We start from the raw sequence: 25911 nt of genomic DNA on the forward strand, positions 1-25911 counted from the left end.
ACCAGTCAGTATCTGGAAAAACCACCATTTGCCTCATGTAGTGTGACATATTCTTACCATATAGTTGTTCAGGCCTTTTATGTGGAAAATGAAATGTTTTCCATTGTTGTTGCACATAGTTGCTGGATAAGGATGGAAACTAGACACACTTAGACATTGACTACTGGGAGTGTCAGACTCTGACTGAACCACTGTCTTACTCTGGTCACAGTCTGAGGAGACCACCTGACATTCCAGTCTAAAGGTCTCTAGTATTCTCACACAGACCTGAGCCAATCAACGCCTCTTCTTGATCGGTAGCATTAACATGCACAGCCCCATGTCACAAGGATCAGCAAACACTTCCTGGAAGCAGAAAATTTTTCAGTTCTGACACATCTCCATACTCACCAGACAGGTCACCCATTGAGCATGTTTGGAATGTTCAGGATCCAACAGTGTTCTAGTTCCAGACAATATCCAGTAACTTGGTTACAGACACTGAAGAGTAGTGAGAACAATCTACAGGCCACAATAAACAGTCTGATTTACTCTATGAGAACATGTGTTGTGCTGCATCAGGAAAATTAGGCAAATGGTCAGTTCTGATACAGACTGGTTTTCTGATACACCTGTTTTTTGTGATCAACAGATCCACATCAATGTTCCCAGTCATGTGGAATCCATAGATTAGGGCCTAATTCATTTATTTTATGATATCTTGATTCATAATAACTGTGGGTTTAGCTGATTTGGCATTTGAAAAGCGGAGTGGTATTGCTTGGTTACTTGTAAATCCAGACATGATTTTCATTAAAATGATTAAATGTGTAGCTTTAGACCAATAAAAACTGCATTAGATAGAGTTTATTAAATAAAATAAATATTAATTAAATTATTGGTAGACCACATGGTCTGATGTGTGTTTTCAGTTATATAAGAAATGGTGTATTTCTGGATCTCCCACTATTTTTACCTGGTAGCAGACAATAAAAAACTATGCAGCAGGACACAGATATATTTAGACAATAGACAAAGACAACAACTTGACAAAACCACAGTTAAAAGGCACATCTCATGAATAAGTTTTAGGTGTCTGTAAATCTGTTAGTGATTAGGTCTTTAAAAGTGGCAATGTTGACAAAAGTAGATCTCAGATGGGGAAGTGAGGCTGAAGAGGGTTTTGTATAATAAAACAGTAACCAATGTATCTTGTCTCAGGTATATAGTGATGGACAGTTTATGGTGCTGTACAGAGTCTAGTTATGTCTTTCCTTACTCAGGTCACTTTGAACAATTGCAGTTCCTTTAACAAGTTTGAGATACAGAGAAAGTTGTAGCAAATATGTGAGATCTCTATTTGTTTGACATGCAATATCTTTCTGCATTCACGTCTGCTGTTCTGCTAATTGTTCTGGAATTGGGAGAAATGATGAACTCGACCTTGAAGGTAACACAGAATTGAGAATATTTACTGGCTATGATAGATCATTATTGCCCTCTACTGGCCAGACCTGATATCTGACATCTGAGTTCACCACAGAACCAGGAAGTCACAGAAAACAAACCACTCCTCTGAAAAAAAGCAGTTCAAGTAAAACGAAAGTAATCTCTTGTTCTTTTTTCTCTGTTTATATGTGTGTGAAAAATGGCACAGGATATAAACTCAATCAGTTGTTCATTCTGTTTAGATCTACTGAATGATCCAGTAACTATTCCCTGTGGACACAGTTACTGTATGGGCTGTATTAAGGACTGTTTGGATCAGGAAGATGACAAGGGTATCTACAGCTGCCCCCAGTGCAGACAGACCTTCATACCAAGACCTGTTTCTAAACAGGAACACCATGTTTTCTGAATTGGTGGAGAATCTGAAGAAGACACACACACACACACAGAGGGAGAGACAGAGACAGACACACACACAGAGGGAGAGACAGAGACAGACACACACAAACACACACACAAAGAGGGAGAGAAAGACATAGACCCACAGAGGGAGAGACAGAGACAGACACACACACAGAGGGAGAGACAGAGACAGACACACACACAGAGCGAGAGACAGAGACAGACACACACAAACACACACACAAAGAGGGAGAGAAAGACATAGACACACAGAGGGAGAGACAGACACACACACACACACACACAGAGGGAGAGACAGACACACACACACACACAGGGAGAGACATTTTCACTGACTTTGTTTTTCATCCTCTTAGATTCCTGCCAGCTGACATTGGATCCCAATACAGCAAATCAGAACCTGTGTCTGTCTGAGGGGAACAGAAAGGTGACATGGAGTGATGAGGTCCAGTCCTATCCTGACCAACATGACAGATTTACCTCCTGTAGACAGGTGTTGTGTAGAGAGGCTCTGTCTGGAGTCTGTTACTGGGAGGTAGAGTGGAGTGGGGAGTGGGTTGATGTAGCCGTCTCATATAAAGAGATCTGCAGGAAAGGAAGTGGTAATGAGTGTTGGTTTGGTCATAATGATCAGTCATGGATGTTATTCTGCACTACATCCAGATGCTCTTTCTGGCACAATAATCTCAAGACTGATATCCATGTCCCCTGCTCCTCCAGAGTAGGAGTGTATCTGGACCACAGGGCAGGAACTCTGTCCTTCTACAGTGTCTCTGACACAATGACCCTCCTCCACAGAGTCCAGACCACATTCACTCAGCCACTCTATCCTGGGTTCAATGTTTATAATGGATCTGTGAAGATACTGACACCTATTCAGTGATACATCTATCAGTCTGCTGATATCAATGTACGAATGATTGACGATGGCTAAAGATTGATTTAAGATTACAGATATTATATAGAACAGCATGATACAATTACTAATTTGCATGTACACAGATTTCAATCAAATCAAGTATAATAGGATTAGCCAGAGGTCTGAGTTCCTGAATGAATATGAACATATTGAAAGATGCCCCTCAATGGTGAAGGGAGTTGATTGACAGCTGAAATGGACCAATCATCATAAGGTTTAGTTTAGTCAGTGTCTACAACCCTGCTGAACTATTTTAACAGAGAAGATTCTTCTTAAACTATGGGATTTGTTTTGAGTTGGTTGTTTATCTGTCAACAGAAATATATTTATAAATATATACCATGTGTATTTAAAGCATTATTAAATGGTGTACAAAACAGATTTTATTTTGACTATAAAATGTTTTGAAAATAATGCAATTATTGACTGTGTAGAATGTTTTTGTGTGAGGTGATTTCAGGTAAACAGAGTAACCTCTTATCTGTTGTCATCTAGTGTGATTGATGGGGCAGATAGGAGTTGATTCACAAATTTAATGAACATTTACCTTTGGTTCATGTTCAGCAAACATCTGTTCTGTATTTTATGTGTGATCATTGATTTGGGAATCTTTCAATAAGTCATTTGTAAACAGTTTGTTATGCTTTCTAGTACATTCTACCTGTACTTGTCTATAATTACTATCCACTTTAATTATGTAACATTTGGGACACGTTGTAGAGGGACTTTTTATTTTTTTTATTTCAATTAAACTTAAGGAGGGATTTGCTGTAACTTTCATCATTATAAAGAGTTTGATTGAAAATGATCTTTAAATGGATCTATGAATGGTCCCTGTATGTCCTCATGTCCTGTCAGGTGCTTTTGTTGACTAATGCATTTAACACAGTTGTTTCACTCATACAACTTCTTCATAAAACTTCAGTGGTAGAATGTTGGTTCAGATAAAATTAGGTTCTAAAGCATTTTCAGAAACTATGTTTTTTCTCCCGTGTTCACCCTTATAAGTATTCCCCAGGCTGAGGGGAAGATAAACAACAAAGTTACAAAAAATATATATAATTGATATTATTATGACACATTTGAATGCTAGCAAATCATATAGACGTATATATTTCACCTTTAGCTCAGTCAATGGACTTTGAAATGACAGTCACATTTTTGTCAAAGGTGATGCTTAACTAATGTTAAACTAATAAATAACATTAATATATAAAACTGTGAATAAGGAGGCCACATGTTTCTACTATACCTGGTGTCAATGTCAAGCATTTATATTAACATCATTTAGCAGAGTCTCTTGTCTTTATGTGACCACATTGACAATGATGTTCAGTTTTAGCAGGAAACGTCTTCCCTCAAATAGTTTTTATGCATGTTTTGTGTGCTTCCACTTACGATTGTTTTGGAGTGTCACGTTAAACCACAGGACATTGCCAGCCACTGCTGCAGTGTAGCAGAAGAAACTGCAGCAAATTTCAATGGAAACCCCCCTCTCCCGAATGCAGGTATAATAAGTGATGTACCCCAACTGGTTGATCGCTGAAGGAAGCATGTATTTAAGTCTTAAAGAAACAACATGGAGGAAGAACACTTCAGGGACACTGACCAACAAAGAAATCTGGATGGAGTTCAAGCTGTATGATTTATTACAGTACATGGAAAACATGGCCTTTTCAGGCCTGATGGTGAAATTAGGTTTTCTGAAACATTGAGGCGCTGCCTGTGTGGAACTAGAGAGAGACAACACTTACTTGACACCATCAATCCTGCACAAGTACTGCCCTGACCGGCTGTAGATAGATGACCATTTATACATGAAGGGTAAGTTAAAGTCTGGTAGTGTATTAAGAAGGAACACAACAGTATGTACTGCAGGTGATTAAAGGAAGTCTGACATTCTGTCAATAGAAGGTTCAGATGTGCTGTGTGGTGTCAGAAGTTCCTGACAAAGCACCTTTCTTTCTTTCTATCTTAGAACTGGGCAGCGGTTTTGTCTTTGTTCTAGCTGTAGGATATACTGTGTTCTAGCTGTGGGACATTCTGTGTTCTAGCTGTAGGACATACTTTGTTCTCGCTGTAGGACATACTTTGTTCTAGCTGTAGGACATGCTGTGTTTTAGCTGTAGGACATACTGTGTTCTAGCTGTAGGACATACTGTGTTCTAGCTGTAGGACATAATGTGTTCTAGCTGTAGGACATGCTGTGTTTTAGCTGTAGGACATACTGTGTTCTAGCTGTAGGACATGCTGTGTTTTAGCTGTAGGACATACTGTGTTCTAGTTGTAGGACATACTGTGTTCTAGCTGTAGGACATTGTGTTCTAGCTGTAGGACATATTGTGTTGTAGTTGTAGGCCACACTGTCAGACAACATGAAAACACAGGAAAACCACATGGTTGCAAGCCAGGTGGTGTTTTCTTTCAGTGAAAACCCTGCTGATAGGATGTGGGAGAAGACTTTGTCTTGGATTTGCATGTGTGATTAAAAGCTGTTGCAGAATATCAAAATATTATTGTGATGGATCATACAGATGAACCACAGGTTTTTAACAGGGTCAGTGAGTCACCACCAGCTGGTTACCTTCTCTGATCTACCCAGATAGTCCGTTGTGGGTAGATCAGTCTGACCTGGAGGGTTCATCTGCACTGTGAAAAACCACAGGGTTCTGGCTGCAGCAATAAACTCATTATAACATTGAGATATTAAGTCATTTCTAGTCAGAAGAGGAAAACACATCACACAGTCTCATATCAACAATGTTTTTTGTGAGGAAGCCCCAGACCAATATAACACCCACAGTAGACTCTCTGAGGACATGTAAAGCATTCTACCATGAGTCTCTTCCTAAGACTAGGGTAACTGTGATTACTTCTAGGATCTATCTACTTGTTGACTAAATGGGCTGTAACATTCCAGATCTTCTGGTGTCTGCTTTAATTCCCCCGACCCTAAATCTCTGATCTGAAGTTGGAGGGGTCAGACAAACCTATTTGTGATTTAACCAAAGCAAGTTGGTTCTCACTTATTTTTGCAACGATGATAATATTTTTTCTTCTATAAGCATTATTTCCTCTAAAGACACAAATGGAATTGGTAACTATAAACCTGCTATATCAGATAACAAAGGCCAGTTCTGTTAAATAAAGATTTAATGGTAAACACTAAATATATATATATAATTGCACAAGGCATTCACTTATCAAGTAGCAATGTACAACTGTAAGAATTTCAGTGTAAAACATTTGTATGAATAAAAGCAGTTGAAATGTCTTATTGGATGTGTGTCTGTATCACCTTGTAATGACCCTCAATGTGAATCACCATTGCATCTAAAGATAAACATGATGGGCCTGAATCCAACACAGCCCTTCAGCATTAAATTATGAAATACAGTTATAGTTTTCATTTATGTACTGTTTATGACTGTAAAAAAATTATACACTTAATTTAATTTAAAGAATAACCATGTATTTAAATAAAGACCCGAAATATATACTCTGTGACATAGCTAACAACCAAAAACACAACATAATGTAGAACACCAAAGAAAAACATTTACTTAAATAAAATGTTCAGTTTAGAACATTCTAGCTTACATATAACGAGATATTCCACACTTTCCGGGTGAGAAAAATGTTTTTTTTAAGTAAATGTGTCCTAGGTCTACCCCGTGGTCTCCTCCCGGTGGGACGGGACCGGAACACCTTCCCAGGAAGGCGTTCCGGAGGCATCCGAAACAGATGCCCAAGCCACCTCAGCTGCCACTTCTCAATGTGGAGGAGCAGCGGCTCTACTCTGAGCTCCTCCCGGGTGACCGAGCTTCTCCATCTCATTCCTGTATCCGGGATCTGGTCCTTTCGGTCATGACCCAAAGCTCATGACCATAGGTGAGAGTAGGAACGTAGATTGACCGGTAAATCGAGAGCTTCGCTGCTCAGCTCTTTCTTCACCACGACAGACCGATACATCGACCGCATTACTGCAGAAGCTGCACCGATCCGTCTGTCAATCTCCCATTCCATCCTTCCCTCACTCATGAACAAGACCCCAAGATACTTAAACTCCTCCACTTGAGGCAGGCACACTCCACCAACCTGAAGTGGGCAAGCCACCCTTTTCCGATTGAGGACCATGGCCTCGGATTTGGAGGTACTGATTCTCATCCCCACTGCTTCACACTCGGCTGCAAACCGTCCCAGTGCATGCTGAAGGTCCTGGTTTGAAGGGGCCAACACGACAACATCATCCGCAAAGAGCAGAAACAAAATCGTGTGGTCCCCAAACCTGACACCATCCAGCCCCTGGCTGCGCCTAGAAATTCTGTCCATAAAAATTACGAACAGAACCGGCAACAAAGGGCAGCCCTGCCGGAGTCCAACATGCACTGGGAACAAGTCTGACTTACTACCGGCAATGTGGACCAAGCTCCTTCTTCGGTCGTACAGGGACCTGACAGCCCTTAGCAAAGGACCCAGGACCCCATATTCCCGAAGCACTCTCCACAGGATGCCGCGAGGGACACAGTCGAATGCCTTCTCCAAATCCACAAAACACATGTGGATTGGTTGGGCAAACTCCCATGATCCCTCCAACACCCTGTAGAGGGTATAGAGCTGGTCCAGTGTTCCATGGCCCGGACGAAAACCACACTGTTCCTCCTGAATCCGAGGTTCTACTATCGGCCGTATTCTCCTCTCCAAAACCCTGGCATAGACTTTCCCGGGGAGGCTGAGAAGTGTGATCCCCCAATAGTTGGAACACACCCTCCGGTCCCCCTTCTTAAAAAGAGGGACCACCACCCCGGTCTGCCATACCAGAGGCACTGTCCCCGACCGCCATGCGATGTTGCACAGGCGTGTCAACCAAGACAGCCCCACAACATCCAGAGACTTGAGGTACTCAGGGCGGATCTCATCCACCCCCGGTGCCTTGCCACCGAGGAGTTTCTTGACTACCTCTGTGACTTCAGCCCGGGTGATGGACGAGTCCACCTCTGAGCCCTCATCCTCTGCTTCCTCAATGGAAGACGTGACGGCGGGATTGAGGAGATCCTTGAAGTACTCCTTTCACCGCCCGCCGACCTCCCCAGTTGAGGTCAACAGCTGCCCACCTCTACTGTAAACAGCGTTGGTAGGGCACTGTTTCCCTCTCCTGAGGCGCCGGACGGTTTGCCAGAATCTCTTCGAGGCCAGGCCTGATAGGACTCCTTCTTCAGCTTGACGGCATCCCTTACTTCCGGTGTCCACCACCGGGTTCAGGGATTGCCGCCTCGACAGGCACCGGAGACCTTACGGCTACAGCTCCAAGCGGCCGCTTCGACAATGGCGGTGGAGAACATGGTCCACTCGGATTCAATATCTCCAGCCTCCCTCAGGATCCAGTCGAAGCTCTGCCGGAGGTGGGAGTTGAAGATCTCTCTGACAGGATACTCGGCCAGACGTTCCCAGCAGACCCTTACAGTACGCTTGGGCCGGCCGAGTCTGTCCAGCTTCCTTCCCCGCTATCGGATCCAACTCACCACCAGGTGGTGATCAGTTGACAGCTCCGCCCCTCTCTTCACCAACAAAGTCGTTCCTCCCAATCACGCCCCTCCAGGTGTCACTGTCATTGCCCACGTGGGTGTTGAAGTCCCCCAGTAGAACGATAGAGTCCCCAGTCGGAGCACTTTCCAGCGCCCCTCCCAGAGACTCCAAGAAGGTCGGGTACTCTGCACTGCCGTTCGGCCCGTAGGCACAAACAACAGTGAGAGACCTATCCCCGACCCGTAGGCGCAGGGAAACGACCCTCTCGTTCACCGGGGTAAACTCCAGCACATGGCGGCAGAGCTGGGGAGCTATAAGCAAACCCACACCAGCCCGCTGCCTCTCACCATGGGCAACACCAGAGTGGTGAAGAGTCCATCCTCTCTCAAGGAGTGTGGTTCCAGAGCCCAAGCCGTGTATAGAGGTGATCCCGACTACCTCTAGTCGGAACCTCTCAACCTCACGCACGATCTCAGGCTCCTTCCCTGCCAGCGAGGTGAAATTCCACGTCTTTAGAGCTAGTTTCCGTGTCCAGGGATCGGGTTGTCTAGGCCCCCGCCTTCGACTGCCACCCGATCATCTCCGCACCGGCCCTTTATGGTCCCTCCCGCAGGTGGTGAGCCCACGGGAAGGCGGCCCCATGTTGCTCGTTCAGGCTGAGCCCGAATAGTAAATATTTGAGATCTATATTTGTTTGACATGCACTCTCTGCATTCACAGTCTGTCACTTCTCATATTCTGCTAACTGTTCTGGAATTGGGAGAAATAATTATCTAGACCTTGAAGATCACAGAGAACTGAGAATGTTTATTTTGGCTATGATATATCACTGATCTCTGACATCTGAGTTCACCACAGAACCAGGAAGTCACAGAAAATAAACCACTCCTCTGAAAAAGAAAAACAGTTAAAGGCAAACGAAAGTAATCTCTTGTTCTTTTTTCTCTGTTTGTATGTGTGTGAAAAATGGCGGAGGTCGTAAGCTCAATCAGTTGTTCAATCTGTTTAGATCTCTTCCAGGATCCAGTGACTATTCCCTGTGGACACAGCTACTGTATGGGCTGTATTAAGGCCTGCTTGGATCAGGAAGATGACAAGGGTATCTACAGCTGCCCCCAGTGCAGACAGACCTTCATACCAAGACCTGTTCTAAATAGGAACACCATGTTTTCTGAATTGGTGGAGAATCTGAAGAAGACAAAACTCCAAGCTGCTCCTCCTGATCATTATTATGCTGGACCTGGAGATGTGGAGTGTGATTCCTGCACTGGGCGAAAACTCAAAGGTGTCAAGTCCTGTCTGGTGTGTCTGGCCTCTTACTGTGAGACTCACCTCCAGCCTCACTATGAATCTCCTGCCTTTAAAAAGCACAAGTTGGTCCAAGCCTCCAAACAACTACGGGAGAAGATCTGTTCTCATCATGACAAATTATTGGAGATTTACTGTCGTACTGATCAGCAGTGCATCTGTTATCTTTGTACAATGGATGAACATAAAGGACATGATACAGTCTCAGCTGCAGCAGAAAGGACTGCGAAACAAGTAAGATGGGAACTCTACAGTATAGGATAAAATATACAGCTCTGGAAAAAATTAAAAGACCACTGCAAAATTATCAGTTTCCCTGGTTTTACTATTCATAGGTATGTGTTTGAGTAAAATGACATTTTTTGTTGTATTCTATATATATGTATTCTATATTCTGTCTAACTACTGAAAAGTTTACTCCCAAATTCCAAATAAAAGTATTGTCATTTAGAGTATTTATTTGCAGAAAACAACTGTTCAAAATAACCAAATAAAAGATGCATTGTTTACAAACCCTTAAATAATGCAAAGAAAACAAGTCCATATAAATTTTTCAACAACAAAACACTAATGTCTTAACTAAGGAAGACTTCAGAAATCAGTATTTGGTGGAATTACCCTGATTTTTAATCACAGCTTTCATGCGTCTTGGCATGCTTTTCACCAGTCTGTCACATTGCTTTTGGGTGACTTTTTCCCTCTCCTGGCACAAAAATTCAAGTAGCTCAGCTTTGTTTGATGGCTTGTGACCATCCAACTTCCTCTTGATCAAATCCAGAGGTATTCAATGAGGTTCAGGTCAGGAGATTGTGCTGGTCATGACAGGGTCTTGATCTGGTGGTCCTCCATCCACACCTCGATTGACCTGGCTATGTGGCATGGAGCATTGTCCTGTTTGAAAAACAAAATAGTTCTCAGTGTTGGGGAACATTGTCAGAGCAGAAGGAAGCAGGTATTCTTCCAGGATAACCTTGTACTTGGCTTGAGTCATGCGTCTTTCACAAAGACAAATCTGTCCGATTTCAGCCTTGTTGAAGCATCCCCAGTTCATCACCAATCCTCCACCAGATTTCATAGTGGGTGTGAGACACTGTGGCTTGTAGGCCTCTCCAGGTCTCAGTCTAACCATGAGATGACCAGGTGTTGGGCAAAGCTGTAAATTTGACTCGTCAGAAGATGACCTTACTCCATTCCTCTACGGTCCAATCTTTATGGTTGTTTGCAAACTTCAGCCTGGCTCTTCTTTGCTTCTCATTGATGAAGGGCTTTTTTCTAGCTTTGCACAACTTCAGCCCTGCCCCTAGGAGCCTGTTTCAAACCATCTTCACTGGGCACTTCACCCCTGCTGCTGTTTGCCATTCTTTTTGTTAGTTACTTGATGTCATCCTACAGTTGTTGAGTGACATTCAAATGAGTTGACAGTCATCTCGGTCAGTGGACAGTCGTTTTCGTACATTGCCAGTCTATAGTCTCTTAATTTTTTCCAGAGCTGTATATGTTGTGTGTTGATGTGGGTGTGTTTGATATGACATTATATTTTGTTTGTGGGTTTGTTTGCAATAGCTATCCTGTGAGCACTCTATAAACCTTACATAAGCATTGCTATTATACCTTACCCATTTTATACCGCTAATTTGAACCTCACTCTTTGACTAGAATCAGTAAAATTTGGTATAAGTCTGTGTAAGTAATAAAAGTGGTTGGTGTAGTACAGATGTACATGGTTAAGGGATGTTTTAACATACAATGCCATGCCAAATAGGGTAGGCAAGATTGCCTAGTGGTCAGGGCATCTAATTAATGTCTGAAATGTCACTGGTTCTGATCCTCCAAACATCAATGATACTGTATGTCAGTCAGTTCCTGATCAAGACAGTTCATCCTAATTGCTCCTGACTCCCCTGTAATATTTCCCCAGATGGTTGATATGAAAGGAACTGGATCATAATCAACTTGCCTGGTTAAACGATTGTTAAAGTAAAGCCTTAATCTGTAGTATATTGGCCCTGTACCACAAACTAGAGGTATTCACAGTTATGTTCAAAATCCAACATTCCATCTGTTATTCGTCTGGTTCAGATACAACGTTCTGTAGTCGACAGTCGGATCAAACATGGTGACCAAGGATCTGAGATCAGAGTGATAATATGTACTGACTATACAGTGGGGCCACCAATTGTGCAAGTTCTCCCACTTAAAAAGATAGGGCCTGTAATTTTCATCATAGGTACACTTCAACTATGAGAGACAAAATAAAAATAAAAAAATCCAGAAAATCACATTGTAGGATTTTTAATGAATGTATTGGTAAATTATGGTGGAAAATAAGTATTTGGTCAATAATAAAAGTTAATCTCAATACTTTGTTATATACTCTTTGTTGGCAATGACAGAGGTCTTCACAAGGTTTTCACACACTGTTGTTTTGGGGCTGTTGCTGGACAACACAGACTTTCAACTCCCTCCAAAGATTTTCTATGGGGTTGAGATCTGGTAACTGGCTAGGCCACTCCAGCACTCCAGCACGAAGGACTGGCTTCTTACGAAGCCAGTCCTTTGTTGCCTGGGCGGTGTGTTTGGGATCAATGTCATGCTGAAAGACCCAGCCACATTTCATCTTCAATGCCCTTGCTGATGGATGGAGGTTTTCACTTAAAATCTCACGATACATGGCCCCATTCATTCTTTCCCTTACACGGATCAGTCGTCCTGGTCCCTTTGCAGAAAAACAGCCCCAAAGCATGATGTTTCCACCCCCATGCTTCACAGTAGGTATGGTGTTCTTTGGATGCAACTCAGCATTCTTTCTCCTCCAAACACGACGATTTGAGTTTTTACCAAAAAGTTCTATTTTGGTTTCATCTGACCATATGACATTTTCATAATGCTCTTCTGGACCATCCAAATGCTCTCTAGCAACCCTCAGACGGGCATGTACTGGCTTAAGCAGGAGGACACGTCTGGCACTGCAGGATTTGAGTCCCTGGCGGCGTAGTGTGTTACTGATGGTATACTTTGTTACTTTGGTCCCAGCTCTCTGCAGGTCATTCACTAGGTCCCCCTGTGTGGTTCTGGGAATTTTGCTCACCGTTATGTGATAATTTTGACCCCACGGTCTGAGAATTTACGTGGAGCCCCGGATCGAGGGAGATTATCAGTGGTCTTGTATGTCTTCCATTTTCTTATAATTGCTCCCACAGTTGATTTCTTCACACCAAGCTGCTTACCTATTGCAGATTCAGTCTTCCCAGCCTGGTGCAGGTCTACTATTTTGTTTCTGATGTCCTTTGACAGGTCTTTGGTTTTGGCTATAGTGGAGTTTGGAGTGTGACTGTTTGAGGTTGTGGACAGGTGTATTGTATACTAATAACAAGTTCAAACAGGTGCCATTAATACAGGTAACAAGTGGAAGACAGAGGAGCCTCTTAAAGAAGAATTTACAGGTCTAAGAGAGCCAGAAGTCTTGCTTGTTTGTAGGTGAAAAAATATTCCTGCAATGTGATTTTCTGGATTTTTTTTCTCATATTGTCTCTCATAGTTGAAGTGTACCTATGATGAAAATTACAGGCCTCTATCATCTTTTTAAGTGGGAGAACTTGCACAATTGGTGGCTGACTAAATACTTTTTTGCTCCACTGTATATACCGACTATATGTACCGACTATATATACACACTATATATACAGAGTATATATGCAGACTATATATACAGACTATATTATACAGACTATATATACAGACTATATATACCGACTATAACCAATATTGTAAGAAAGAAGAAAATCCTGATAACAATAATAAATGTGATATACTTCAAAATCGCTGATTACATTTGTTTATGATGTATTTCTCTCCAGAGACAGTTTGGGGAGAAATATTTGGAATCCCAGAAGAGAATTGGGGAGAGAGAGAAGAAGATTCAGGAGTTGAGACAGACTCTGGAAACTCTGAAGGTGAGTGTTTTGGCTGATATAAATACATGTACAGGACCAATCAGAAGTTTGGACACACCCACTAAATGGATTAGTGTATCTAAACTTTTGACTGGCACTATATATTTACATTTACAATCTGAATGTAATCCTGGTGAATTAACTTAAAATGCCCCCCCTTCTCTCTCTGTGTCCTAACAGCACTCTGCACAGGCAGCAGTGGAGGACAGTGAGAGGATCTTTACTGAGCTGATCTGCTACATTGAGAAAAGACGCTCTGAGTTGAAGGAGCTAATCAAAGCTCAGGAGAAGACTGAAGTGAGTCGGGCTGAAAGACTCTTGAAAAAACTGGAACAGGAGGTTGCTGAGCTGAGGAGGAGAGATTTTAAATTGAAGCAGCTCTCACACACAGATGATCACATCCATTTCCTCCAGGTGACATCACTAACTGACCTTACAATACTCTGTAATGGATCCCTCTTGACTTCTTTACCAGTGAAATGGATTGGAACTTAATTCACTGTCTGTCTATGTCAAAACCTATTGCTTCTTTCCCTCTCTGTAGAGTTTCCAGTCTCTCTGTGTCTCTCCTGGATCTGAGGTCTTACCCAGTATCACTGTCTATCCACGCATCTCCTTTGAGCATGTAAAGAAATCAGTCTCTGAACTGAAAGATCAACTACAGGATGTATGCAAAAAGGAAGTGGACAGGATATCTGGGGAAGGTTGGTCAAAATAATTATTAATATTAAACGTTGTGATTTGTACTCGTCTTAGAGCTACATTTAATGTTATAATGCAACCAATATTATTTTGGGGAGGACATTATGAATGCAAATACACAATATTAATAGATTATTGTAATATCTGATTTTTCTGGGTGGGTAACAATTAGACACAAATGTTCCATATACAGAATACTGTCATTAAAATACTTATTAAAGAAAGTGGAGGAGGAGCAGAAGAAAGGATAAAAAGAGGAGAAGAAAGGGGAAAGCATAAGGAGACAAACAAAAGAGTATAAATGACCTCAATATCTTCAGTGAATCAGTGTAGTTATCAAGTAGAGATCTGTGATCTGTCAACAGTCATTGTCTCCATAACAACCTGGTTCTAGTCAGGGACCAAAATCAAAGCCATGACAGACTGGCCTTAACCACTGGTACTCATGTATATTGTGATATTTTTTCCTGTTTTTTTAATCCATAATCAAACTTATTGAAGAAAGCCAAAGGGAGAAAGTAGGACAAGCAATGACAGTGATGGGTATCATGTCAGTAGAATGTAGTTATAAATAAGTAATAAGTAATATAATATCTTGTACACTTCATTTTGTCATGCTATGTCATTGTTAGAAATCAGCGGTTTTGTATAGTGGTTGAAATAATGATTGCGTACCCGGTCGACAAGGGAAAGAGTAATTCATTTATTTATTGCAGCATTTGATAGTTAATTGTTCATGTTGTTAGAGGCTTACTCTGTCTTACAACTCGATCTTACAAACTCACCTCAAAGAAACTTCCGGTCGTACCTCTACTTTATAGACATCACAGTACAGAAAGCCCATTTCCTGATTACTGTCGCGCTTTGACTGAATGTGACTTCCTGTGTACGGATAAACAGATGTTCTGTTCTAAACTAAACATAACAAGAATACATTCATTCACCTCAGCATCATAATGATTCATCTCCTTCTTCATCATTTTATACTAATTCATACATTGTATTACATTGTACATGTTAATATATATTATCATCTAATAGTCCATATTCATAATGGGTAATGGTATTAATCTAGTTTATAGATCATTGGTATCTTATAATAGTCCATATTCATAATGGGTAATGGTATTAAACTAGTTTATAGAACATTGGTATCTTATAATAGCACATATTCATATGTGTAATGATACTAAAACTACACTGCTCAAAAAAATGAAGGGAACATGTATTCATCACAGTATAACACCAAGTCAGATAAACTTCAGTGATATCAGTCTGTCCAGTTAGGAAGCATAATCAAGGTCACCTGTTTTGGTGCAAATGAAAGTGACAACTGGTGCACTGGAGAGGAACAAGCAAGGGAATAGTTTTGCAGGTGGTGGCCCCAGACAATTGCTCTCTCCTTATCATTCCTGATTCTTCTCTAGTTTTGAGTTTTGCTAGTGTCCTTGTCACTACTGGTAGCATGAGGCGGTCCCTGCAGCCCATTCAGGTTGCACAGGTGGTCCAGCTCCTCCAGGATGGCAGATCCGTACGTGGCAGTGTCTCCCAGGACCGTTTTAAGAGCATGGAAGAGATACCAGGAAACGGGATGGTGCACGAGGAGAGCTAGACAGGGCCAAAGAAGGGCATATACCCAGCAGCAGGACAGGTATCTGCTCCTTTTTTCAGAGGAGGAACAGGAGGAGCACTGCCAGAGCCCTACAAAATGACCTCCAGTGGGCTACTGGTGTGCATGTGTCTGACCAAACTGTCAGAAACAGACTCCATGAGGGTGACATGAGGGCCCAACGTCCTCTAATTTGATCTCTGCTCACTGGCGCCAAGTTCTCTTCACAGATGAGAGCAGGTTCACACTGAACACATGTGACATGTAAAAGAGTCTGGAGACACTGTGGTGAACGTTATGCTGCCTGCAACATCATCCAGCATGACCAGTTTGGCGGTGGGTCAGTGATGGTCTGGGGAGGCATATCCTTGGAGGATCACACAGACCTCCACATGGTAGCCAACAGTAACCTGACTGCTGTTAGGTACCAGGATGAAATCCTCAGACCCATAGTCAGCCCTGACGCTGGTGAAGTGGGCTCTGGGTTCCTCCTGGTTCAGGACACATGTGGCCAGAGTGTGTAGGCTGTTCCTGTATGACAAAGGCATTAATGCCATTGACTGGCCCTCATGTTCCCCAGGCCTGAATTCAATTGAGAACCTCTGGGATATTATGTATCGGTGCATCCGACGTCACCAAGCAGCACCACAGACTGTCCAGAAGCTCACTGATGTCCTGATCCAGGTCTGGTTGGAGATCCTCCAGGACACCATCCATCGTCTCATCAGGAGCATGCCCAGATGTTGTTGGGAGTGCATACAGGCACGTGGGGGCCAGACACACTACTGAGTCACATTATGAGTTGCCTTGATGAAATTCACACAAGTTGGAACAGCCTGTGATTTAAATTGTTTCCTTTGATTTCCAGTGTGTTTGAATCCAGCCCTCAATCGGTTGGTGATTTTGGTTTCCGTTGACCGTTGTGACATCATTTGGTTCTAAACTAATTACACAATGTACAGTAAAGTTTATCTTAAAGTCCATATTCATATTGGTAATAGTTTTAAACTACTTGTTAATACATAGTATCTTCTTATAGTCCATATCCATATGGGCAATGGGATTAAACTAGTTGTTAGTACATGGTATCTTCTAATAGTCCATCTCTCCTCTAGTTACCTGTATGTAGATTACTAGTGGACATGATTAATGTGGACCTGTTATATATGAGTCTGTCTCCATAGTGACTACAGTTCAGATTGGACCACCTGCTGAGCCCAAGATCAGAGAGGATTTCTTAAAATGTGAGGAAATACAATAACACACACACACACACACACACAGACACACACACACACAATCATACATTGCTGCACTTTATGTAAACGTACACACACACCCATAGACATGCACACATACACTCATAACCATACACAGGGGTAAATCTGTTTCTTTACATGCAAGTACAATCTTACAAACACACACATACACACAAAAACAGAGAGAGAGAGGGAGAAACAGAGACTCACACACACACAAAGTGAGAGAGAGAGACAGACAGAGACTCTCCTTTGACAAAGATACAGCAGACACTCAAATAACAAAAAACAAAACCTTAAATTTAACACCAGTTCAACCTCCAAAGTAACAACGCACAACACACCCTGAACACCCCATAAACTAATGAATTGCCCAAGATGTTGTACCAGACTAGTCAAACTCAACCCTCAATCTCACTGTCAGCATCCCCTCAAACATACCCACCACATCCACAGATCCCTGTCCTCGAATAAATTGTTTCCTAGTCTTCCAAACAGCTCATTTATCAGCCCCTGACAAAACAATTCAGCAAGACCACCACACCCGTTTACTGAAACTATACTTGGGTCCAAATATAAACAACCGAGAACAGAAGAACTCACCCAAAAGAGTAAACCACCTAGTCAGCAGGTCAAAAACACGAACCAACCTGGAACAAAACATGTGTGCCAGATGATTCAGGATCAGAACAAAAAGGACACCCCTCCTTAACACTTGGATCCAGGTGAACCAGATAATTCAGGATCAGAACAAATAGGACACCCCTCCTTAACACTTGGATCCAGGTGAACCAGATGTCTATTGGTGGCTACATCCCCATGTATAATCCTCCACTGGAGACCAGCTGCCCTCTAATCAATGGACAGTTTATATAAAGACCACAAGCTGCCTTTCAGGGAAACACCTGGACCAAACACACCCGCCCACATCGTGGATTTCACCTCTTCAAGGGAGGAAACATGGGACACCTTCACACACACAGTGTACATGGCCTTCTTCCCCACAGCTCTGAACTCCCTCAGCTCAGGGGTTTTGAATGAAAGAAGTTCCACATCCTCTTCAAACGTCCCAGTAGCAACACGACATTGAAGCAGCAAAACGTAATCCAGGTTGTCCATCCTCCAATCAGAGAAGGAGACGTCTCCGATTGAGACGTCTCAAACAGAGCTCAGCCACGACCTTCCTCCCCAAACGATACAACCGGATCCCTGCTCTCTCTCCCAACTCCTCCAATGATCTGCTCTGCATCAGATGCCCCAGCTTCAAACACCCCACTCCCTGAAGGCATGAGTGAAGGTTGGCTGAATCCAAAGCACGGGACTGAACCATAGAATTGTGAAAAAGAGGCTCTTCAAACAGCAACATCCTGGGCAGTGTGTTGATCTTCTGGGACATACAGAACACTCTCCAGGCCTGCATAACAGACTGATAAAAAGGAGTCAGGCCAGACAAATCAACCTCCTCCAACTACAAGAAGAATGTCTATCCAGACCCAACCGGATAGCTGTGATGGTTATTCCATCAAAAGGAACTCTTTTAGGACAGAGACAAAATTCTCTTGGCATAATTAGCAGTTTATTTGCAAATAGAGAGATGCGTCAAAAGCATCTAAAATAAACCTGTGAGGAATCTCTGAGGAAACACAGAACAGTCAGAGTACTTATTACAGTTAAAAGGGTGTGGTAAGATACGGCCCAACTGTCAACAATACATAGGTTTCACCCAAAGGGCAAGCTGTCCCCCCATCTTATCCCAATGAACTAAGGAAACTGTAGGTTACCTATTCAACTCAGAAGGGACACACACCTGGACAAAGAACAGATACACTGATGTTATAAACAGATGGACAGATTGACAGACTGACAGAGGACCCAGTGATCTACTGATACCATTCAATGATGACAATTAACAAATACCAGGTACCATGACTAAGCACATGCTGCCCCCCCCACCACCCCATGCCCCAGTCAACCTCATTAGCTTCATCACTATGTGTCTCCTGTAGAAAAACGACATTAAGTTGTTTAATCACTTCCAATACCCAAGCCCTCTTATTCCAATTCCTCCCTCCATTAATATTAAGAGAACCAACCTTTAACACCTCCATAAAGAAAAGAGGGAAAACAGAAGAATACACAAAGAAAACAGAAAATGGGTAAAAGACACCCTGGGATGTATGATATCCATTGTTGTTTTGATTTTCTGAACAGCCCCGTCATGCATAGAAATCAGAAATCCACCAAGAGAAAAGGATGAATGAATTGAAAAGGGCCACCAAAACTCCACACTCACACACACCACTCCCAGCATGCACAGAGAGAGATAGGAGACACACACACACACACACAGGCCGAGACAGACAGACACACACACACACACACACATAGGGAGAGACAGACAGACACACATACACACACAGAGGGAGAGACAGAGACAATCAATCAAATGTATTTATTTCAATAAAATTCATTTATAAAGCCCTTTTTACAACAGCAGTTGTCACAAATTGCTTTGTAAAAAACACCTGGCCTTCAACCCCAAGGAGCAAACAACAGTAATGTTGAATTACAGTAGCTAGGAAAAACTCCCTTAGAAGGACGAAATTTAGGAAGAAACCTAGTGAGGACCCAAGACAGACGCACACACACACAGAGGGAGAGACAGAGACACACACACACAGAGAGCAAGACAGAGACAAGACAGACAGACCCACACACACACATATTAAGGGAGCCAGACTTTCACTGATGTTGTTTTTCATCCTCTCAGATTCCTGCCAGCTGACATTGGATCCCAATACAACAAATCAGAACCTGTGTCTATCTGAGGGGAACAGAAAGGTGACATGGAGTAATAAGGTCCAGTCCTATCCTGACCATCCTGACAGATTTACCTACTATAAACAGGTGTTGTGTAGAGAGGGTCTGTCTGGAGTCTGTTACTGGGAGGTAGAGTGGAGTGGGGAAGGGGTTGTTATAGCCGTCTCATATAAAGAGATGAGCAGGAAAGGAGATGGTCGTGAGTGTTGGTTTGGTTTTAATAATCAGTCCTGGATGTTATTCTGCTCTACATCCAGACGTTGTTTCTTCCACAATAATACCAGTACTGATATCTCTGTCCCCTGCTCCTCCAGAGTAGGAGTGTATCTGGACCACAGGGCAGGAACTCTGTCCTTCTACAGTGTCTCTGACACAATGACCCTCCTCCACAGAGTCCAGACCACATTCACCAAGCCACTTCATCCTGGGTTCAATGTTTATAATGGAAAGTCTGTAAAGATACTGACACCTATTCAGTGATACAGTCTGCTGATATGAATGTATGATTGATTGACGATGGCTAAAGATTGATTTAAGATTACAGATATTATATAGAACAGCATGATATTGTTAGACATTTATGTGGAACAGAGTGAGCCAGAGGTCTTGGTTCCTCAATGTGTTGTGGAAATTCTTGCACTGATGTATATTTGGTTGTCCTATACATGTATAAATCAGTTACTAGTTAAAAATGCCGAGAGGGATCTGGTGTTTGCCTATGGGACATCCTTGACCGGCACCAGCGGATTCGAGGGTTACTCGTAAATCAGTAAATCTGTATAACTTTAGTGTCTACCTGTTGATTGTCCAGACATTGTGACTCCTCAGGAGTTGAGAAGGATAAGGTGGGGGTATATAGCCTTCCCTTTGGGTAAAACCTATGTGACACAAGACAGATGGGCAACAACTTACCACACCCCTTTTTCACTGTAATTAATACTGTTGAATGATCTGTATTGAGTCAGAGACTCCTCAGACGATTATGTTTGTAAGCGGTTGACGCGTCTCTCTTATTTGCAAATAATAATAAAATGATTGTGCCAAGAGAATTTTGTCTCTGTTTCTTACTCCTTTAAGAGTGTCGATCAATGGAATTGCCATCACAATTTGGGGGCTCGTCCTCGGTTACTGATCCTGGGGTCTCCTACTTAAATCATGGCGGGTTATCCGTGCACGGCCGGTGACTGGGTCCCGGAGCCCAATTCCTCCCCCGCTCGTGGACTGGCTGCGAAAAGGCTGAGAGTCAGGGTGCCCAGCTTACATGATTTTTGGGATTCCTCAGTACAGGTACCTGGGCTTTAATTTCGGGAGGTAAGGGCACTTTTATGCGTTAGGGCGCGAATATATGTGTTAGGGCACATTCTGGTAATGTGTGTTAGGGCACATTTAAATTCTGTAGACAAGGCTAGGCCTTGAACATCTTACTTACGGGTATATTAACGATGTTAGGGCACGTTAATTGAGATTAATGTGTTTGAGAACTTCTAAGCGTTAGGGCACGTATATATGTATATGTGTTAGGGCACTTTTATGTGTTTGGGCACGTATATATGTATATGTGTTAGGGCACTTTTATGTGTTAGGGCACGTATATATGTATATGTGTTAGGGCACGTATATATGTATATGTGTTAGGGCACTTTTATGTGTTAGGGCACGTATATATGTATATGTGTTAGGGCACTTTTATGTGTTAGGGCACGTATATATGTATATGTGTTAGGACACTTTTATGTGTTAGGGCACGTATATATGTATATGTGTTAGGACACTTTTATGTGTTAGGGCACATATATATGTATATGTGTTAGGGCACTTTTATGTGTTAGGGCACATTAAGTTTAAGTGGTTCTGGTGTGAGCGGCGCCCTCATATGTCATGCGATTTATTAATTAAATAGGGTTTTGTTTTGCCGCGTTTTTTTGTTGTTGCTGCGTTTGATGTTGGGTAAGCGTTGTGGTAAGTCTTTGGTGGCAGAGTTAATGTTTCTGGTGTTTGAACATGTGAACTTTTGTTTCTTTGAGTGTTATTAGGTTTTCCGGTGACTGGCGTTTTTGTTCGGTGACGGATGCGTGGCCTGCCGGGCAGATGGACGTGGTAACGTATGGTAGTTGTAGAAGGCGTCATATAGAGTTGTTTGGAAGGCGTAGGCTACGGTGTGTAGAAAGTGGTGTCTGATGGAAGCTTTGGGGAAGTTTGTGTGGGGTTTATTTGTCTCTGTGTTGTAGTCCTCTTGCTCATGTTGGATGGATCGTCCCTCTGCCCGCCCCCACCCTCCCGCGGAGTTCCTCCAGACCGATCGCTGGTACTCCTTGGAGGTTTGCGTGGTCCCATTCTGCCCGGTGACGCTGCATCGTTGGAGAGCATTTCCCTACAATCGTAGCCAAGATGGCCCCCGAACGGTTTTCGCTCTATGGACCTTTTCGTTGTGAACGTGCTGATTGAGGCCGTTTTTTGCTCCACTTTGGAAGTGTTGAGCGTGCCTACGCGGGTCAAGGAATGGTCCAAAAGTGGGGAGTAGTACACACTGAATCCGTAGTCTCCTGTGTTTGCAGCGACTGAGAACAAGGAAGACTACAGACTCTGGGTTGAGGAAGAGACTATGCTAACTGCTACGTTAAAATTTATGAAGCTACCACTAGACATTCGACTGGACATTGAATTCGGGAAGATACCAGTGGGAATCAAGACAACGGCTGTATTGATGTATTGTTCCCACAAGAATAGAGACAGTTTTGGCTGCCTTTTTGGCCTCGCTGCGGGCGATCCAACAGGAACACACAGGAACGCTAACCCGCCTGAGGGAGGAGCATCGACCGGTGAGATTATTCCTTAATACAGCTTTCATATGCTTCAGTAATCTATGTGGTTGGTTTTTGTATGTCAGATTTGATGATTTTGTGGAAGTTGATAGATGGATTTGAGAAAGTATGGTAACTAGAAGTAATTTTTTAGGGTATTTTAGTTATAGCGCCTTTAGATAGAAATGTTTTGTTTTGTTCCATGTCCTGACGCCCATTCCAATGCAGCTGACCTATTGCTGGGTGATTTGTGCAGGATTTTGAGCAGCTCTCTGTTGGTGGAATTGTTTTCTGTGCAACTGTCTCTGCGAAATGGTTGTCTTGATTGTTTTTCGACCGTGTAATCTGTATTATAGGGAAGGGAGATTCGGTCCTATGGGCTAGAGGTGAGCAGGTCTCGGGTTGATTTCCAACCACGTAGAAAGGGCACTGATTGTTTAGGGGCTATATCTGTTGTGCATCTATGTGGTGGGGTATAACCAAATGCTGTGCTCGGAGGACCTCGCAGATTTTGTCAAGCTCTATGTGCACCAATTTAAAAGACTGTAGGGTTGAGTAGGGATTGCTCCTGTAAATTGCCAAAATTGTTGGTCGGCTTATGTTTTAAACCAGTAGTTGTGATACTGAAGTTGCATATGTGCGTGCGCCAAATGTGTTTGTTTTCTATGTGATTAAATTTAATTAGAGGGATAGGTTGGAAATTAGTATAATGATGTTTCTCTAATTTGGTAAAATATGATCTTGTGGTTTTGTAATGAGGGGTTAAAATAGTGTTTTCTCTCTCCTTGTATGGAGTAGAATACAGACCATGGCGAACGACTGTAATATTAAGATAACATGATGTTTTCCATGAAGACTGGATTCGCAGCCAATATAGTCATAGCCTGCAACAGAGGGCAAAATAGCCAAAGCCTGTTTATTCCCGGTCTAAATAAACCCGTAAAATTAGATGTCCTATTTTCAATGTGGATTTGGGTTTGGTTAATTAATGTAGTTTCACTTCGTTTGTATTTACAATGATACCTGGGATAATACTTGTGTTCTCAGACCTACACCTGATGCTCGTTACTGGCGTTTTAGATCCTAGCCTAGTGCCCTGTTTAAGGCCTACATTGAGTTTCCTTTGGATTACTTATTGTACCTTGATTTTAGTGACATCATACATCTGTTTTCTGTCAACGTTGACATTCTTAAGAGTTTCTTAATTTCCACCCTAATGTTGAGTTGTGTAGAAAATAATAGGCAAATTTTTACAAACTGCAAAAATATTAGATGGGTTGGACACTAAATCAAAATCTTCAGTTAACAAACAATGTAGGCTAAATTGATAGTATATTCTGAGGACCATAAGCAAACATTTGGCCTTTTTAATGGCTCACCATAAATGTGTGGAGCTCAGAGCTTCAGTAAGGGGGGAAGATCCACTGAGATGGCTTCTACCAACCTTTACCATTACATCAGAGTAGCCGATTCCTAAGGGTTTAATTTGAGTGTTCAGTCTGGTCTCATCTATGGTAATTTTACCAACACAAGCATATTCAGATTTGGGTTAATTAAACATTCAGTGGAAGCTAAATGCATTTTCAATAGCTTTAATGTTGAAATGTATGATTTTGAAATCTACTTGTAGTAAGGGTGGAGACCTATAGTCATCCAACATTGTTAAATGCTAGAACAATCTTGATGTCGTTGCATGACATATGCATGACTGTAGCGATTTTTGACTGATCACCACTATTTTGAATAACATAGACATGCATCTATGTTGAGACTTTAGGAGGTTCATTGCGTCATGTTGCATGTGTTGTTTCACCTTAGTTTGGCTGTTGCCTGTGGAAATGAACATTTTGATATGCTAATTAAGGAGTTGTTTCAATATACTTCCTTCACATGAGCGACCGTATGTTACGTTTGTTTTTTTTTATTTCCTTTGTGGATGTTTTTATCATTTTCACTTTTGTTTTTGTTAGATGTTCAGTTTGCGACTTTTTACTGCATGAATGTTAGATTCTTCCCTACTATCGATTTTCTTTTCATCTCAGTCCTGTAATGGTTCTGCTTTCACGCTTGGAGTCATTCTCTGTTGACTCTGTCGTGAAAGCAGGGGGGATGTATGAAATGATTATCTATGATGATAAAGAGTTGAACTTATAATTCAAAGCGAATTAAATAGGTATTTAAAGAGTACATGAAGAATTTAGTTTTTCTGTTTCCATAGTTTGTCTAATTGGGTTTTTTGAAAAGTTTGTTTTATACAAAATCTAACATGATTATAGTTGAGTAGAATACATCTTACCATTTTGACTTGGTTTAAATAAGAAATAACTAATTTGATTGGATGAATAAGTGACTATGGGATTGTTACTGTTCAGTTTGTTTGATATTTGATTAGAAGTGATCATTTTAATCTCATGGGTAAAACGTGCAGGGAGCACATTTTGTTATTCCTTACATGTTTACTAAGTTTGACTATGTTTTAATTCATACTGAGAAAGAAATTCAGCATCACGTTGTATTCTAGAAAACCAAGTTGAGAAGTTGACATAGTATAAATTGTAAAGAGAGGTAGAGAACCCCTGGAACGCTCAACTCACTGACGCAAAAACCAGTCTGTGGTGTGGGGGGGCTGTTTGAAATGGGTTTTTAACTTGTTTGAACTCTATAGAAGAGAAACTGACTTACTGGTGACATGATCAAAATTGGGTAGGTAGGCAATCTGTCCTAGTAGGCAATCATTGGAATGTTAATGGTTAACAGATGCTTCTTTGAGGTGTAAGGTTGGCTTGCTATTGTCTGGCCTCAAGATAACACCACTCTGTCCTGTGTGATTGGACTTAGGTTAGTAAACCATCCCCCACTCCAGGGTGAGCTCTGGGGAGACAGGGCATAAAAGGGGGGGTCATGATTTATGACAAGATTACAGAGTGTCTTTGATGTAATAGGATGAGAAGAAGAGACTTGGAGAAATAACACCAGAAATGTTAATGTTTTAACGATACTGTTACTGTTTATAACTGTTCTAATCTATTTAGACAAAGGAAGCAGAAAGAAGGAAATATAGGTTTGAGTGTTTGGTAGGACTGGGTTCTAATGCATCAGCCTGATGCAACAAGCTAATGTAATGGACATATTTGTGATGGTGTACTGTGCAGTTGCAACTAAT

General features: G+C 42.0%; 2 protein-coding genes across 4 annotated transcripts in view; both read left to right on the forward strand.

Moving 5' to 3' along the window:
* LOC105009504 (E3 ubiquitin/ISG15 ligase TRIM25-like) overlaps positions 1 to 25911 on the forward strand; it is a 90931-nt gene that overhangs the window by 29204 nt on the left and 35816 nt on the right. The window contains exon 6 of one of the 2 annotated variants that reach the window (XM_034292115.1): positions 2208 to 2923. The exons of the other annotated variant lie outside the window; for it this stretch is intronic. Within the exon in view, the coding sequence (XP_034148006.1) occupies positions 2208 to 2734 (527 nt within the window). The 3' untranslated portion in view covers positions 2735 to 2923. Of the gene's footprint in view, positions 1 to 2207; positions 2924 to 25911 lie in introns of those variants that run through there. 2 annotated transcript variants of the gene reach the window in all.
* Positions 9240 to 23082, forward strand: LOC105009932 (E3 ubiquitin/ISG15 ligase TRIM25-like). Of its 2 annotated transcripts, XM_034292111.1 has the most exons (6): positions 9240 to 9838; positions 13462 to 13557; positions 13738 to 13971; positions 14102 to 14261; positions 17053 to 17112; positions 19898 to 20640. In XM_034292111.1, the coding sequence occupies exons 1-6, from the start codon at positions 9263 to 9265 to the stop codon at positions 20425 to 20427; spliced, it is 1656 nt and encodes a 551-aa protein (XP_034148002.1). In that variant the 5' UTR covers positions 9240 to 9262; the 3' UTR covers positions 20428 to 20640. The 2 variants fall into 2 exon arrangements, with proteins under 2 accessions (XP_034148002.1, XP_034148003.1); XM_034292112.1 differs by lacking the exons at positions 17053 to 17112; positions 19898 to 20640 and adding an exon at positions 21981 to 23082.

This window comes from Esox lucius, chromosome 5 (genome assembly GCF_011004845.1).
Source record: "Esox lucius isolate fEsoLuc1 chromosome 5, fEsoLuc1.pri, whole genome shotgun sequence".
In the NCBI taxonomy this organism is placed as follows: Eukaryota; Metazoa; Chordata; class Actinopteri; order Esociformes; family Esocidae; genus Esox; species Esox lucius.

Coding starts and splice junctions, on each gene's coding strand:
- LOC105009932 (XM_034292111.1), top strand. CDS start 9,263: ATGGCGGAGGTCGTAAGCTCAATCAGTTGTTCAATCTGTTTAGATCTC. Junction 9,839..13,461: donor CAGAAAGGACTGCGAAACAA/GTAAGATGGGAA, acceptor ATTTCTCTCCAG/AGACAGTTTGGGGAGAAATA. Junction 17,113..19,897: donor CAGAGAGGATTTCTTAAAAT/GTGAGGAAATAC, acceptor TCATCCTCTCAG/ATTCCTGCCAGCTGACATTG.